General features: G+C 38.7%; 1 protein-coding gene across 8 annotated transcripts in view; it reads right to left on the minus strand.

Annotated features, from left to right (window-relative positions):
- The window catches only part of PHACTR3 (phosphatase and actin regulator 3), a 320327-nt gene that overhangs the window by 88538 nt on the left and 213065 nt on the right, over positions 1-18724 (minus strand). For 3 of the 8 annotated variants that reach the window (XM_072633405.1, XM_072633403.1, XM_072633408.1), the window contains 3 exons: positions 11978-12184; positions 5865-6129; positions 3996-4243 (listed from right to left, as the gene is read on the minus strand). In XM_072633405.1, coding sequence (XP_072489506.1) covers positions 3996-4243; positions 5865-6129; positions 11978-12184 — 720 coding nt within the window. The remainder of the gene's footprint in view (positions 1-3995; positions 4244-5864; positions 6130-11977; positions 12185-18724) is intronic. The other 5 variants (XM_072633407.1, XM_072633406.1, XM_072633404.1 and 2 more) reach the window with 5 other exon arrangements.

Genomic DNA, 18724 nt, shown 5'->3' on the forward strand with positions numbered 1-18724 from the left:
CAAGGCATTCTGCCAGTCACCATGAACGAAAAGATAAAAAATAATTTAAAAAATTTAAAAATAATAAAAAAATCCTAGTCTTGCCCTCAGAGTTTGAGATCTAATAGGACTTGTTCACAAATACTTACTAAATGAGCAAGTACCCTGGAGAGGTCCAAGTGGTATGATCAGCAGATTTAGAGTGAGAGGGAATTTTACAAATAATCTTACCCAATCTTCATTTTGCAGATGAGAAACTGAGACCCAACATCACATAATCACATAATAATTATCCAACATCACATAATAAGGTCTAAGATTTGAACTGAAATTCTCTGACTGCAAATCCTGTGTTCTTTCTATCACAACACGTAGCTTCTCTAAAAGGGAAGAATCACTTACCACTGGGGAGATCAGGGAAAGCTGCATGAAGGAGATAAACTCTGAGACATGCCTTAAAGGGGGAAAAATATGTCAAATGGAGTTGGCAGTTGCGTGCATTTATGGTAGAGGAGTAGGGAGGATGTTCCAAGCTTAGAAGATGGTATGGATAAAGGCAAAAAGTGATGGAATAAGATCAGAATTTTTTTGAGCTGAGAATAATTTTACCTAGAGAGGTAAAATATGAACACCTCTAGGATATTTTTGTTTGTTTTTTGTACTAATAAAGTATTTTAGTTTGAATATTAAAACAAAAAAGATGAGATTATCTGGCCTGTGATGAAATTTCAGATCTTCTTAATGTCTTATTTTGAATGATTCACACAGTATCTGAAGAAGGTCAGTACAAGTTTAAAGAATAATTTCTGCTAGCCAGAAGATCGATAGAACCTCAATTTTAGGAAGGACCCACACTAGCCATGCTCAACTCAGTCCATGACTACACTATTTTCAACTACCACTGCAGCATCTTTCTTATGCTGGCCATGCCTCCACCTCTAGAAGCACTTTCAGTTGATGAACTTGTCCTCTGAACCTATATTTAAGAAAGTACCCATAGCAGTGACATGTTCACTTCAAACCTAGCTCAACTAATGACACTCTGAACTACTTCTCTATCTTGCCCTAGACTCTCCCAAACAACACTTTTCAACTCCCCTTTATTCCTTGACTTTTTCTACTAGAATATAAGTTCCTTGAGGGCACAAACTGTCTTTTTGTTGAATTTGTATTCCTAGTGCTAAGAACAGTTCCTGGTACCATGATGTTGTTTAGCTGTTCAGTTATGTTCAACTCTTTGTGACCCTGTGAACCATATCACACCAATACTGTCGAAGGAGTTTTCTTGGCAAAGATACTGGAATGGTTTGACGTTTCCTCCTCTAGTGGATGAAGGCAAACAGAGGTTAAATGACTTGCCCAGAGTCAAGCAGCTACTAAGTGTCTAAGGCTGGATTTGAATTCAGGTCTTCTTGATTCCAGGTTCAATCTTCTATCTACTGAACAAACTAGGAGCCTCTCCTGGCACCATATTAAGTGCTTGATAAATGCTCAATCTAATGATCTATCTACCTACCTATCTACCTACTTAGCCTCCTACCTATTTGATAATTAAAGGATGTATATGGATAATCCACTGTCAAATAATTTGAATAAAACAAGAAACACTTAACCCTGAAATGCCATTGAATATAATTTGATCTTTCCTTGAAGATTCAGAAGCCACTTCAGAACCATGACCTCAAGGTCATCATCAAAGATAGATGATTAGATACCAACAATGTAGAAAAATTATAGTTAATAGAGAATTCTGATTGACAGCATGTGAAACAACCAGGAGCCTCTTGCAGGTGTGTGCATGTGCACATGAGAACACAATGTGCCAGGATAATGCATCAATCCACTGATTTATTCTACAAGCAGTTTTGCACCTCAAAATCATAGAGATTGTGCAAACTAACCAAGTAAGAACTAGAACATGAACAATACTCAGCAGGAAGTGGTTAATTATCTTCATCATCTACTCACCTCCTCAAACACAAGTCATTATGGTATTTGCTACTACCAGCACAATGTCATTAAAAATAGGTTCACAGGTTTGCTGCAGCCCCAAGGCAATGCTTTCAAAACAAGATGTCTCATTCCTAGAAATCACCATTAGCTGATATTTATTCCCTGTTTATGCTGGCACATGCCCTAATTAAAGCACTGTGAAAGTTGAGAAAAGTAACATATCATTGGAGTTCAAGGCGGAGTCTACAGGGTAATTCATGTTTATAATATATGAAATTCTTAAAAACATCAGAGCACCTTGATTGCCTTTTTGTACAATGAGTCTTAGTGTAGCTTGAATTATTCTGCTCATAACATTTTAATACTGCACTTATATAATGCTTGCAAGTACTACATACGTTAATTCATGTGATCCTTACCACAACCCTGTGCTGTTATCACTTTCATTTTACAGATGACGAAACTGAGGCTGAGAGAAGTTGTGACTTGTCCAGGGCCAGTAAGTGTCTGAGGCTGGATTTAAACTCAAATCTTCTTAACTCTAGGTCTAGAGCCTTATCCACCATGTAACCCACCTGCCTACTATACACCCTAGATGCCCATAAAATGTAATGAGGATGGTTTGAGTTCACAAACTTCTGAAGCCTTTACACATGTATTATTAATTTCTTTTCTCTAGTGAAAGTTAACAAATCAGCAATAAGAATGATTGGAGAAAATGATTCCCATTTTATAGTTGGAGAAATTGAGGCCCAGAGAAGGTAAGTAAATTATACAGTATCATACAACAAGTTAGTGCTAAATCCAGGATTAAAACACTTTCTTGTCCCCAGGTTTATTTCCATTAGACTATGAGCAAAAATGGGCCAAAGTCTTGATGACCAAGTTACTCTTAACAGTCAACTCCTTTGAACAGCAGCTTTGCCAACAGTCCCCCATCACACATGGACAGACAGAAGAGGGGTCAGTGACATCCAGGAACAACTTTATACTCTCTCTTCTCCTCGAAATGTACCAACTATCCAACACATAATATAAGAACTACCCACACCCACCCTGGATTAGACCCATGATGTAACCAGAGGAATATCCTTTTTATTTTTTAATGTCAGAGGTACCATGAAATGTTTTCTCAGCCAGGTCCATTGTTAACCTTCAAATGGTTAGAGATATGCTTATCCCCCAACTGTCTTAAGCTTTTTTCAATGACCAGTTATGGGCCCATCAACCATGAATTTTTCTAAATCCTTTTCTTCTCTTCTCTTTTCTTGTAAGAGGTCACCTTTAATAGCAACTTACACAAAACAACAACAGTCTGGGAATGACCACAAGTTCAATGTGAGCTAAGAGAGTGACTAAGTTTTTTCCAACAAAAGTGAATTTTGATCTTAGGCTGTTTAAATGGAAATGTAGTATCAAGGAACATACCAACCTGTCTATATTCCATTGATCAAAATATATTTGAAGCAGTAGATAAAACTGTGAGGATTACATTTTAAGAGAGAGACAACGACAAATTCCCTCTTGGCTCACAGTTTCCTCATTTTGTAATGATGAAATAGAGTTGGAGCCCAGAAAGGTTGCCTTGCCCAAGGTGGCACCCAGAGTACAAGGAAGAGCTGGGTCCCTCTGGATTCCAGTGCCAGTTTCCTTCCAGCCACCATACCACACTGCTCTTCCTCTCTCCCAGCAGAGGTTGTCCGGAATGTTATCGAGGGGATTCCTGATTTCATCTAAATCTTTTCCCAGACAGTCTACCCTACCTCATAATAATGAGCTCCATAAGCCTATGGTCTGCTTTTATTTTTGTACTAAAACTACCTTCATTCATCCTAAAACCATTTTTAAAGTTCTTCTTCTCTGCCCTAGTTCCTTCCTTCCTCTATTCTCAACCTCCATGACTTCATAGTTTTTAAACAGAGCTTCCTCAGCTTTCATAGAAAGAAGTCCTAATTTTGGCCCTCACTTCTCTGTCTCCTACCCTTCCTCTCTCTATCCTCCCCCATAAAACATAAGATATCCTTTGACAGACATATCAGTGCAAATAGGCACTGTTTTCTTACCAGAGATAATGGAATCATTCAAAGCTTCTTCATCCTGATATAAAAGTGTATCGTCCTTGAGTTCTGAATTCATGATCATGTTTTCTTTGTTTTCATCAGACTCTTTAACTGAGTTCCGTTTGTTCTCTGAACCCCCATCACAGCTCAGTACGTTCTCTTTCTCTTTGCTTCGTTCAATACTGGAGGTCCTGGATGGACGCATATCCACTCGCTTCTTTGGCGACCCTTTACTCTCTCTTCCTTGAAAGCTGAGGTTGGAAGACAGCTCAAGTTATATCCTAACTCAAAGCTTTTAATCACAATAGAAACCAAACTATGGAACAGCAGTATCCAAACTAAAAATTGGCCACCAGTGTGGGAAGGGAAGTAGAAAAAGGAACCCATTGCATTCGTATTCTTGTCTTTTGATGGAATTGGATCACATCTCAATTTTGGCCATGGCAGAGTTGGAGTTCAATGATTAATGCATCTTTTTGATGAACAGCAAACATATTTTATATCTATGTGTATTTGACACATATCTACTTGACGTTTTTCTGCATTGACCTTAAACAGCTAAGCACAGGTTTGCATTTTTTAAAGCCTAACATATAAAACTATAACTAATAAATCCAGGCACAGGAAAGGTTCAATAAGAACTGAAAAGGGTACTTTATTAGGTGTCTTTAATTGACACAATGTCCTTAGAATGCCAAGAGGTAAGATCTGCTTTGTTAGCCCTGATGATCTCCCCTCCCTGAAGAGGCCAGGTAACATAGAACACTTTCTGATGTAATTACTTAACATTTTGGTCCTTCAAAACCTAGAAGACCCGGGGCTAAGTCCCGCCTCTAGTCCATACTGTGTAACTCTGGCAAATCATTTATTTCTCTAGGGGCCTTGGCAACTCTCTAACATTCTACATTGGATAGAAAATTGGTAAAAGGATTTTACTCATTTTGGAGTTCCCATCACAATTAATATCTCAGGTCAAGTACTATTTATTTCTCTCCCTATCTCTACAAATAATTCCACAGGAGTGGGTCAGGGCACCCCAAGCCTACTTCAATTTTGTTGCTCCCATTGGAATGTGACATACTATTTGATACATTCTCAAAACACAACTGGTACTTCCTGACCTTAATTCCTCAGTCTATGCACCACTTGCCCATTTATATTACTTAAATTCTATGTCGTTGGGACATTAGTATATGTACATACAGGGTGCTTGGTTTTCTCCAAGTCCCTGCTCATAGCTCTGATGATATTTGTAACCATCTGCCCTCTCTCTGACATCCCCTTTTTCTTAGTTAGTGGAGGGCCAGATCGAATCCTTAATGTGGTCTGAGAGCCAAATTGCCTAGGAAACACTGGCTCTTTACCCAATCCAAGTAAACTACATCCTTTGATATACTTCAAGTCTTCCTCAGAAGACTTTTGAATTAAGCTTCCTTACAAGCGTGTAGCTCTCAGCCAACTATTTGACATGAGTTATGTTATTTTTATATAGTTTGCTGTGAGAATTGCCTGTGCATCAGCAGAGCTTTGCAATCCCTATTCTAGTCCAACAATCTTTACTCCATAATACATATTTACCATCATATGCGTTTCCTTTATTATTTCTCTATTATGGGCAATGAACCACATTAGAAAAACCAGTTTATCTATAATCTTTTTTCCTAGAGCAGGCCTTTATTTCTTGAAGACATGGGCTAACGTGCATATGAATTCTTTTTACTACTTTCTCCCTTAGTACTCAGGAAAAATTCATGAGGGACATTGGTCCACTATCAAACATATTAAGGAAACTCCCTGAGCACTCTATTCTTTTGGGGACTTTTTGGAAGTACCCTCCCCAAAAAAACTCTTGGTGAATTGAAACCTCATTACCTATCCTGGCGGTGTTTAGTTGCCAGAGCTCGGTGGAGTTCCTCGATGACTCTGCTAGGAGGCAGAGGTCTATGGACAGCAGCAAGATGAGGGGACCCTGTGGGTGTGGAATGCTGTCCTCTAAGGTGGGATTCAGAAACTTTCTGGCCAGAGGCTTGGAAGAGGGTAGCTTGTCCTGAGATTTGGGAGGAACCAATAACAACATAATTCTTCAGGATTGTGGAAGGAGGGGATTTCACTGGGACATCATCCGGGTCACTCTCTGCTGCAAAAGAGGCAAACAAACAGAAACACATACCCAGCATGCAAGGCCTGTTGTTTGGGGAGTATAAAGTAGGTGACATTCAGAATCAGGAGTGAAATGTACACTGTCACCCTTTCTTTACAGCCCTAAAGCGTGGAGTAGCAAATTCATAGTCTGTCCAACCAAGGCAATAAGAAGGGGAAGCATGGTATGTTGCAAAGGGAGTTGAACATAGTAGGGTCAAGAAGATATGGGTTCATGTTTCATATCTGAGAGATGCTTTCTGTGATTCTGAGCAAATTATATCACCTGCCAGTGTCCCTAGGAAGTGCCTAGGCCATGAAATGTAGAACAGGTGCTAATCTGTATTGATAGAGGGAGTTTCCTCAAATAGAGTTCCTATAACAATGCAATCACCGGGTTAGGTCAAATAAAAATGGTAATTAGAAAAAAAAAAGAGAGAGAGAGAAAATGCATATTTTCCCTGTCCTGTCATATTTCCTTGCCACCATTCTCCATCCTGGTATTTATTCTATTTCATTAAGGCCACCCTCTATTTCTTCTTCATCTCTCTCCCCTCTTCTGTTCTTTCTTAAAGCAGTCTTCTAAGCTTAGAAGTGCTCCTTCCAGGACTGTTTATTCTGGAGAGTAACTTCCTCAGCCAAGACATCTGCCAAGGCCCAGAGCACAGACTTCATTAAAATTCCTCAATGAATCGCCCCAGAGGCTAAAAGAGGGAAGGTAAAACAGGAAAAATCTGCCACCTTGCGCTGAGAAAAAAAAGGGTGGGGTGGGGAAGAAAACCAAATTCTTGAAGAGATCTCATATTTCAATGAAAAGAAAAATCAAACTAAACTACACCACAAACCTAAAATGAAAAATGAGAAAGCAGCCTGCCTTCAAGGATCCCAAGCAGGGAAAGAAAACACAAATGGTTTGGTCCAAATGGGCTGAGCAACAGGCAACTTCACAGTCCTTAGCTGGTCACTCTCTGCTAGGAAACCTGACACTGTGGTCAACCTGGGACCCAACAGACAGGGACACCTAGACCTGACTGCAAACCACAATGAAGGGAACATCATTAGCAACAGTAGTAGCTCCCTTCTACTTTATCCAACTTTAAAGTGTCTTGGAATTATTTTCAAATAAAAATAGCTATAAAAATAAAGGTAGTATTTTTCATCTTGGATTGGACAAGTTGGGAATTGTCTATTTCTTTGAAGGTTGCCACAAATCAATCAATAAGAATTTATTTATCAAGTGCCTACTGTTTACAAAGCATTACAAAGTATTGGGGGGGTGTACAAAAAACCCAACCCATCATCCTCAAGAAGTATATGTTCCATTGGAAGAAATAACACATACATGTTTAAGTGTGTATATATATATATATATATATATATATATATATATATATATATATATATATATATATATATATAATAGATACAAGGATAGGAAGAGAGAGGATGCATTTGACATTAACATTTGAGGGATAAGAAATGGCTTCGTGTAAAAAAAGGCAAGCAACCTGAATCCTGAAGGAAACTAGGGACTCAGGGACCTAGCGGAGGAGGATGTACATTATTAGACACCAACAACTAGTACAGAGATGGGAGATAGACTGTATAAGAAAGTAAAAGAAAATCAGGATGCCTAGATTGTAGAGTGGATGAAAATGTGCAGTAGGCTGAAAAGGAGGTCGGGGTCAAATTGTAAAGGGCTTTAAATATCAAACAGAAGTTGGATGTTAGATGTAACAGGGGGCCACTGCAATTTGCAAGGTTAACCTGCTGTTACATGGTAGTGACATGGTTATTTAGAAAAGTAATTTTGAAAGCTGTGTAGAGAATGAAGCACCTGTGATGTAATCTTTACCATGGATATTATGTATTTTTGACTTTAGAAAAATACCTTCATATGTAAATAGTGAAAATTTTGCACAAAACAACTTGTCCACATAAGAATATGTCTATATAGTGGAGAGAATATTGGATCAGAAATCATAAGACCTGGTCTGAATCCAGGTTCTCCCACTCACTAACTGAATGACCTTGGGATAATCACTTAACCACTTTGGGTTATAGCTTCTTCATCTGTAAGATGAAGGGGATAGACTAGCTAACAGAACTCTAAGTTTCCTTAGAGTTTTAAATATATAATCCTATTTTTCATTCCTTACATGTCCTTTCTTGCTTCCTCTTTCTCTCATTCCCAGTACAATAGAAAAGAGTAGTTCTCCTATAAGAAAATCTCTAGAACACACATTAGAAGCTCAGTGTGGCCACTGTGTGGTGATCAGGAGCATTCACCATATTAGAAGTTTCAAGACGTCATTCCAAACCTGGCTTGAACGTTTCCCAATTATTAAATAGTCAAAGGACATGAACACAGTTTTTAGAAGAAAAAAGTCAAAACTATTAACAATCACATGAAAAAATGTTCTAAATCATTGCTGCCTAAAGAAGTGTAAATTAAAACAACTTCACACCTATCAGAATAGTTAACATGACAGAAGGAAAGCTAGGTGAGACAATGGATAGAGTGCTACATAATGAGCTGGGAAAGGAAATGGCAAACACTCCAATATCTTTGCAAGAAAACCCATAGGGTCATGAGCAGACAGACACGACTGAAACTGACTGAACAACACCAAAATCTTAACCTGCAATCCCATGATCATCTCTCAGTCCTATGATCCTATGAGGCACCCCTTAGTCAGTATATGATGTAGGAATATGGCCTATCTCCATAACCCTCCCACTGGAAGGTTAAAAAAGACACGGATGATACAGACATGGTTAATGTTACTGTGTATGACTGTAATTGTCTGACACCTAGCACAGCTTCGTGACCAGTTAAGGCTTTCATAAATAAAGCTTTTTGTTGACAACATCCATGGAGGTTAGTGATGAAAATCTGTTAGAGTAAGGTGATTTTTTCCCCCATTGGTGCCATCTAGTGTTGAGATAATGAAGCAAACACACCTTCCCTTTGTTTTCCAAGAAGAGTGAGAATGAATTTTTAAGATGTTTACTGAGAGAGGTTTTTAAGATAAGTGTTTTGTCCACCAGAAGTGTGCTTTGTATCTTTCATGTTTGTCTCACCTGACTTTCTTTTATTAAGGAAAGAAAAGTGTTCATAATAAAACCTCATTTTTCTATGCCTGTGGAAGGGTAAAAAAAATCTGTGTTACCAAGCTAAAAATTAAGATACTTCATTAACTAACTATACTCCTCAAGTGTGTGTGTGTGTGTGTGTGTGTGTGTTCATTCATTAGGACCTTACAGAACTTGAATTCTACTGTTACAGCTTTTGAAAAGCCAGGATCAGCCCCATCTCCTTCTCCTATGAAACAATGAGGTAACAGAGTAGGATTACCAAAACCCTAAAAAGATTTTGAGTTTGAGCCCCAGGAGTCACCATAAATCTGTCAGCTGATGGCAGATTTCACTGGACATGCTCATTGGACATGCTCATTCCCAGAAGGTAAGTAATTTTTTTTTAGCCATAGAAACTAATCATGAATCTACTAAGGATTTACGTCAATGAAAGGAACATCCACACAGATAAAATCATGAAAGCTGAAGTACCGAAAAAAGCATATTTCAAACAAAGTTTTATGACAACGTAAATTGATAGTTAGAAGGTGAATCTTAGAGCCAAGAAGACATGGGTTCAAATCCTACCTCTTTCTCATATTAGCTGAGTATCCATAGGCAAGCCTTTAGTTACAGAGAAAACTCTCTAGAATTGCAAATTATGGATGATTTACCTAATGATAATACTGCAAGGTTTGCACATGCTGGTGAAATCACAGGTCTATCCCTGTTCAAAAAGAGGCGACACTAAGATGAATATTTTATATCAATTAATGAATAGATTTTTTTGCTCCCAGAGACTCAGAAAGGAAAAAAAATAAAGTTTTAGCAATCTGTCTTCTGATCTGCCTGTGTTCTCTATCAGTCTAATAATTCATGAAAAAAGCCAGAGAGGTAGAAGAAAGAGGTTACATACAATTTTTGTTTATCATGGCAGCCTTCTTTCTTTAATTGAGGACCCAGTTTTCACTGAATTTATAGAGGCAGATGGTTTTGATCAGACACACTTTAATCTGACCTTTTAGGTCAAATTATTAATTAATGTTAATCTTTTAGTTTTACCAAAGGAAAGGTCTCTGTAAGACAGCCTACATACCTCCTCAAATTATCATATGTTTACTAGAACTGTAACTAACCTAGAGCAATTTCAGTCGAGTAATGGCAGGGTAGGAATATGGGGAACTGGCCTAAGACAGGTGTCAAATACAAGGTGTCAAGCACGCTGACTGGCCTGGGAAATATCCAACAAAATAAGTAAAATGCAATAAAATATAAATGACATATTTAAAAACTAAATCAATCTGCAGCCTGTAGGTCCCCCATCTCTATTTGAGTTTGATAACACTGGTGTAAGATACATCGATGAAGGAGGAAGACTGGAGAACAGCAATGAAAAGAGTCGAAGAGTAAAAGAAACTGGAAAGGCAGAGTCTTCAAAGGGGAAAGAAAGGGTTTGGGATGGAGAAGGAGATGATAAGGCAGCCCCTGAGCTTAGGAGAGAGAGAGGGAGAGAGACACAGAGACAGAGAAAGAAAGAGAGAGAGAGAGAGAGACAGACAGACAGACAGAGAAAGAGAGACAGACAGAGACAGAGACACAGAGAAAGATAGAGGCAGAGAGAGAGAGAGAGAGAGAGAGAGAGAGAGAGAGAGAGAGAGAGAGAGAGAGAGAGAGATGAGAATGAGAATGAATGAATGACCTGGAGATCTGTGGAAGACAGCATCAAGAATCTGGAGAGGATGGGGTAAATTTTAAAAGACTGTGTAGATGTTTGGTGGCAGAGGGAGGGTGTGAAAATAGCAGCGGGAAGCAAGTGCTATGCCAAGTTCTCCTTCTAGCCTTGTGTGTCAACAATGAGAGAGGAACATCCAGTCTTGGAAGGAATGCCAAGAGACATGATGTCTCCAGGAGAAAGCTAGATTTCAGAAAGCACCAGAAAATGAAAGGAATGTGAGAGATATAGGATGATAGACTTTTTTTTAACAATAGAGGAAGGTTTTAAAGAACACCATGGAAAAGAAGAGCAAAGAAAGCTAGGGACTGGGTGAGGAGAAGGTACGGTAGTTGTGTGCACCTTTGTCCATGATTCTTAATGCCAAGGATGACATATTCTCAGGTCAGGCAGTGTTTCAAAGCCAGTTCCTGAAGCCCCACTCCCCAACCCTAAGCCCTGAGAGTGGAACTTGATAGCCATAGATGTCAAAAGGGGAGAGAGGAAGCAGGTAGCCAGAATACTTAGGGTGGATAGGAAGGAAATGCACCTTGCTCTAGTGTCTCTAGGTGGCACTAAGGCAAGTCTCAGGCTACTTCATACAGTGTCTGGTTTTGGTGCGTTATCAGTCTGCGTGTATGGTGAATTCTCCACCAATACAATGTAAGATCTTCGAAGGAAGGTTCTGTTTCGTTTTTGTCTTTATATTGCCAAGGTATAGCATAATTCCTCATTGTAGTCACTTAATATTTGTTGCATTGAATTGAATCAAAGTAATTATATTCAACTCAATGCAAAAACATTTAAGGGTCTACTAAATGTCAGGTTCTATTTTTTTTTTTTAATAGTTAGAACCCCCTCCCACTCCCTCAACTTCTTTCTGGCCTTCTGACTAAAAACAAACAGCCTTAAAAATGGGAAATTAGAGACATGATTCCTTTAGTTAGCATCAGCACATACCAGCTGTAAGAGCTCATCCTCCCTTTCCTTTCCCCTCTCACTCCCTTCCCCACTCAGGGAGATGAATAAAGGATGAAAAACAGAGAACAAAACTAACCTGTTACATTTTTATTGGTTTTATTGGAGACTGACTTCGGTGGTGGGACTGGAAGCCGTGGGGGGCTGGGGAGCTGGGCTGGGTTTCTCTCCATGTGTTTATGGGGGGAGTCTGTGGATTCAGAAATAGGTAAGGCTTGGGCAGACTCTTCCACAGAGGACAGGCTGACGTCCTCTAATTCTTCACTAGATGGTGAAGGCAGCTTGGCTAGTCAAGGGAAGAAAAGATAGGATTCATGAAAGCATCCAATTTATTATTACAAAAGCAAGTGTGACTAGAAAAATAAAAAGAGAGATGGTTACGGCAGAGGCAGGACCACAACCTTTAAATAGGTAGAAGGGGGAACTAGCCACCATTTTGTTTTTGCAAACAAACAAAAAAAAACTATACTAAAGAAACTCCAAAGCAGGGAGAAGTCAAAGCTCATACTGACTGAATGACCTGACCATTTGGGACTTTAAAGTCAGTATGAGCTTTGACTTCTCCCTGCTTTGGAGTTTCTTTAGCGTAGCAAGTAGACCAGATTCCTTGGCTCAGGCTCAATTCACCACCTATTGCCACCCCTTTCACTCTAAGAGTAAAAGAAAAATTAGCTACGTTTGAAACTCTTCTAAATCCAGACATGAGCTGTCTACTCCTGGTGAGCAGCTCAGTGGTAGAACAGAGAGCCTGCTAGATCTGGAGTGAAAAAACCAAAACCAAAACCAAACAGAACTCCTGAGTACATATCCAGCCTCATACACTTACCAGTTAAGTGACCTGGGCAAGTCACTTAACCTTGGTCTCCCTCAGTTTCCTCACCCGTAAAATGATTTATTCAATAAAATAATAATCAGAAAAATAATTATTCAATAATGGCACCTACCTCCTAGGGCTGTTGTGGATTAAATGAGATATTTGTAAAGCACTTTGTAAATCTTAAAGTGCTAAATAAATGCTGTTGAAGTTGTTACTATTAGTATTACTTGCATCTTTTCAAAAGCTATTTTCCACTCTGGACAAACCAAAACAAAATGTGGCTAGTATCCAAGATTTGTATCTTGATCGCTTTTTCCAGATATTTCCTGAGAGGTCTCCCTAGCTTCTCTGCCAATGCTGAACTCCTGGGAAATAGCAGGACAGGCAATTGAAGGAAGAGATGAGAGAGAGGAAGACATTTCAGCCTTTTTTAGCTAATAATATGATGAAAGGGATGATATAATGAGATTTTCATCTGAATCGAACTGGTCCTTGGGCTCCTGTTTAGAAGTAACTAATTTCCTAAAACCATAATTACATGGAGAGTTACTTCATATACTAACTCACCTGAGGCCATTTTTTCTACCTGGCACTTGGCAGAGTTCAGGGATTTTATTTATTGCTCAGGATACTGACTTCTCATCTCTTCAACTGTCTCCCCTGATAGGGTGTCTTATAAAAGTGATTTCATTGTGGATGAAGCTACTGCATACTGTTCATCTTGAAATGACTTTTGTGAATAGCTAGGCTAACAGGATACATGGACTCTTGGTTGAATATCTGGCGTGAGAAGAGTGAGAGATGGACTACCTCAAAGAACTGAAAACCAGAAGACTTGATTAGGACAGGCCCCTACCACAAGTCATTGAATTAAAGTATCTCCACTAAAGCAATGCTCAAATTCATTCTAGGTAGATGCCAGGAAACCCTCCTCCAAAGAAGTTATAGGATGATGCCAATGTACAGAAAAAGGAATAAAATATAAACTGTTATAGGCTGTGGGAGGACTGGAGCAGTTTTGCAAAGGGAGGATCTGAGCAAACTTCATCAGGGTGAAAGGAACAATGAATCTATATAAGATCTTACCAAACTTTGGCTCAGAGAAGTTGTAATCTCCATTTGCTTTGCTGATTCAAAATGGACAATGAAACCTCTTTAGAAATACAATTAGAAGTCTTGGTCTCTACTCTACCATATGATCTTGATCCTCTGCAGTACATAAAGAGGATCCACTGAAACAAGGGAGGGTTCTGACCTTCCTTAGTTCCTTATTTCTCAGCCCAGTCAATGTTCTTTTTGTTTTCTTTATGAGGCAATTGGAATTAAGTGACATGCTCAGGGTCACACAGCTGGTAAGTGTCAAGTGTCTGAGGTCACATTGGAACTCAGGTCCTGCTGACTCCAGGGCCCAGTGCTCTATCCACTGCACCACCTAGCTGTTCCCCCAGTCAGTGTTCTTGAGTAACTTTCACACTCACTTTTCCAAAAGGATTCCTTTGAATTACATCTCACCCTCCAATCTCCAACTGAAGCAAGTCTATGTGGAATGGTTCATGGCTGGTTCTTAGATAAACCTCTTTTTTCCCTCTCTTTTTTCTTCATTCTTCCTTACCATCTTGGGTAGTCTTCCAATTGCCTTCAAAGATTTTCTACAAAGTAACTTTAAAATTATTTACTTCCAATTCTGATTTCTTCAGATACTAGATTTCTCCACTGTTCTCCAGTCCAAGATCACTTCTTTTCCAGCAAATCAAATAAATACAAAGGAAAACGATAATCAAGTTTTTAATGATTTAATGATTTCTTTCTTTTTCTTTTCTTTTTTTGGAGGAGGAGGGACATTGTCGAGAACTGTAATTTCATTAGTTTAGAGAACTCTCAGAGAAAAAACTTTCTCAACCAATGCATATTGGTCCTTTCTGCACAACTTATAATCTTAGCCTTTTGCCCAGAACATGAAAAGTTAAGTGAATTGTGCAAGGTCATGCATCTATTATATGTGTCAGAGGCAGGACCTAAAATCAAGTCTTCCTAACTCTGAGGTTGGTCCCAGGGTTGTTGTAAGGATTAAATGAGATCTTGGTAAAGCACTTTGCAAACCTTAAAGTGCTAAATAAATGCTATTGTTATTGCTAGCTTTTCTCTCTCTCATCATTTTCATTATTATTACTGATTATTGTATTTCAAAATAGTTTATCACATCATAAGTTTTTGAGAAGCAGCATGAAGTGATGGACAGAAAGGCAGCTTTGGAGTAAGCCCTAGGTTCAAGCTCTGCTTCCAACATGATACAGACCATGTCCCTGGTCAAGTCACCTTCGTCTCCAAACTCAGATGGAAATAGGGCCACTTAATCACACATAAAGATCCCTGATAGGCTGCATATTGTCCTAGAAAATCACATATTAACATCACCTATGTTCTATTGTAGTTTTATTTTTTTGTCACATTTCTAATTACATTTTTAATGTGGTTGGTCCTACTAAGGAGTACGCCCGCTGGCAGTATTTGATACCTCTGCTATAGATAATTATTGAAGGCTGGAAATAGCAGAGAAGGTGCCAACCTACATAGCTGAGGGAGTTTTTTCATCAGGTAGTTCCCTCTACCAGTGAAATCGCAGCCCTGGTTCTTATAGATACACTATTACATTCCTATGCACACGTATGTAGAAATAAATGTGTGTATGTATATATGTCTATGTGTATACATGTTTATTTATATACATATATATATGAATGGAAATGTAGATGTACATGAATGCACAGATAAAAAATAGTAAGAACCCATAAGGTGCTGGGCACTGGGGTTACGAAGACAAAAGACACACAGTTCTTGCCCTCAAGAAATTTAAATTTTAGTAGGAGGAGACAACATTTCCATCTGTTGTTCTGGGAACAATAATAAATCAATACTCCTATTTCTTCCAGAAATGGTATAATATCTGATTGTTCTGTGCCTCCATTTGCCATCTCTCTGACTTCCCAGACCAAACCTCCCTTCTCTGGACATCACTCCTCATGTAAATATTATATAGATATGTTCACAGCCTACATTGTTATATAACAATTTTACATAATAAAAGCTAACTTTATGTAATGTCCTAAGGTTTAAAAAGTTTTCTTAGTATAAGCATGATCACCTCTATTATTGAAAGAGGCAACATGCTGTACACAGACAGCAAAACTCAGAGACAGGAAGACCTGAGTTCAAGTCTCACCTCTAATACAGACTCCAGGGGTGGGGAACCTGTGGCCTTGAGGCTACATGTGGCCCTCTAGGTCCTCAAGTGTAGCCCTTTGACTGAATCCAAACTTCACAGAACAAATTGTTCTATAAAACTTGGACTCAGTCAAAAGGCCACAGCCAAAGATTTAGAAGGCCACATGCGGCCTTGAGGCTGCAGGCTCCCCAGCCCTGGACTAACCTGTGTGACTTGTGCTCACTTAACCTCTGAGTGCTCTAGATCAGAAGTATCAAACAGGTGGCCTACAACACTCTCGACTGCAGTCTGAATCTGGTTAATATGAAGTTCCTACATAATTTTAATGTGTTGATGTATTAATTTTAAAAATGCACTTTAATTCATTTAAAAATGAATTTTAAATATGAACCTGAGTGGTTTTCTAAGTCTATATGTAGTTCTCAGGGTTCCCTTGGGTATGGGTTAGTGGCCCCTGTCTCTACTGGAATTTAACACCATTGACCTGCCTGGGTAGATGGAGTTTTCTCATCAGACTTACCTGAATCCATGAAACCACAAATTCATCTCTTTCCTTGTCTCCTATCCCATCCTTTTAATTTTTTTAAACAAATAAGGAAATGCAGGCCCATAGAGTTTAAGGGCCGCATAGCACATGGTAGAGCCAAGACCTTAACCTAGATCTTGAGGTTCCCAAGCCAATATTTTGTCTTCCATAACTTACTGCCTCTGATAAAACATAAAATTATAAGAACCGCCCATTAAAGTCTTATTCTACCTAGCCTGAGACCTCAAAGGTTATGCTTAGTGTAGTACAGATTCTGATAGACTCAACTAAGCTGCAAAGACTGAGTCTAAGGACAAACTAGATTTATCACCTCAGGTCCAAATACACTAAGTGAAGAAATATTTATCACCAGAAGGTTTGCCATAGGGAGGTGGACTTTTGGGGGGCTACAACAACCTAAGCAACTATGTACTAATCAGTCATGTATTTAGAGAGTTTATCTACAGAGATAGAATCAGAAATCTTTTAACTACTGAATTAAGTGATAATCACAGCTCACATTGATATAATGATTGGTAGTTTCAAAATGATTTTCAGGAGGGGCATGTATAGCTCTTCACTCTGTCTTTGATTGAAACAGAAATTCTGCTTGTTCTCCTGATTGATGATTACCTCTCCTGGATAACTATTTTAGTAACTCCCTAGCTATGCTTCATTTTGCTTATTCCTCTCTAGCCATCTCTTTGCTGCTCTGAAGAAATCTGCCCTAGGTCAAGAAGAATGAGGACTGAGAAAAGACCACTGAATTTGCCCATTAAGAGATCACTGGTTACCTCCTTACCATCTTTTACAATCATTTCACTTCCATGATTAAACATTTTGAAATTCCCTTATTTGACCAAAACCTCCTAATACTCCATATTAACACTAATTTTTTGTCTTCACTATAGACTCTAGTCCTTGCATCCCTCAATATTCTCCTAAGCCATGAATGTAGAACCTGCAGCCTTGAAGCCACATGTAGCCTTTCTAGGTCCTCAACTGATTGAGTCAAAGGGCCACACTTGAAAACCTAGAGGGTCACATGTGGCCTTGAAGCCACAGGTTCCCCATCCCTGTCCTAAGCCATTATCCACGCACTGGTTTTATTTTTCTTCCTTCTGAGTTTTAAGCCTATGGTTAACCAGTTCAGCTCTATCTCAAATCCTATTCTTTAATTCTTGACCCTTATCCTAAAACAACTCATTCTCTTTCTTCAACTCTAAATCTTTCTATGACTACTCCCAGAATATCATTCTACCTCCATCCCAACACATCTTTCTTCTCACTGTGGAAATGCTTCAACCTTTTGGTGTCTTCCCATGAATGAAGGGTCTCTCCTAAATTTCCATTTGAGGAATCATTCCCAGCACCAAAGCTTTCTTCAAACCCACACCAATCCATGACTACCTAGACTAATTCTTCACCTTGTCCCCATGTGGCTACCTTCCTCTTGACATTTCTTTTTCAGCTCTCTTATATGTGCTGGCTTCCCATACTACAACAGGAGGGAAAGGAAAGGAGAAATGGAAGGGAAAAGGAAAAGAAAAGGAGAGGGGAAAAAAAGGAAAGGGGAAAGAATAAATATTTATTATGGGCCTACTGTATGTCAGGCCTTGTGCTAAGTAATTTACAAATTATTATCTCATTTGATCCTCACAATAGCCCTGTGAGGTAGGGACTATTATTATCCATATTTTACAGCTCAGAAACTGAGGCAGAAAAGCGTTAAGTGACTTGTACAGAATAATGTAGTAAGCTTTTTGCTTGTATTTGTATTTCCAGTGCTTAGTACAGTGGTTGGCAGCAAATGCTATCCATAATGAACAAAAACTATTACTCTTTGAAGATGATACAGTATACTTACAGAGCCTTAGAGAATCAACTAAAAAACTAGTTGGAACAATGAACAACTTCAAGAAGGCTGAAGAGTATAAAATAAACCCACATAAATCATAAGCATTTCTATATACTACCAACAAAACCTAGTAGGAAAAGATAAAAAGAAAAAGTACATTTAAAATTACTGCAAACAATATAAAATACTTGGGAGTCTACCTGTCAAGACAAACCCAGGGATTATATGAGCACAATTACAAAATACTTTTCAAACAAAAAGACAGATCTTTATAATTGGAGAAATATGAATTGCTCCTGGGTAAGCCAAGACAATATAATAAAAATGACAATTCTACGTAAGTTAATTTACTAATTCAGTGCCATACCAAACTATCCAAGAATGATTTTGAAGAGTAGAAAA

Source organism: Notamacropus eugenii, chromosome 1 (assembly GCF_028372415.1).
Source record: "Notamacropus eugenii isolate mMacEug1 chromosome 1, mMacEug1.pri_v2, whole genome shotgun sequence".
NCBI lineage: Eukaryota > Metazoa > Chordata > Mammalia > Diprotodontia > Macropodidae > Notamacropus > Notamacropus eugenii.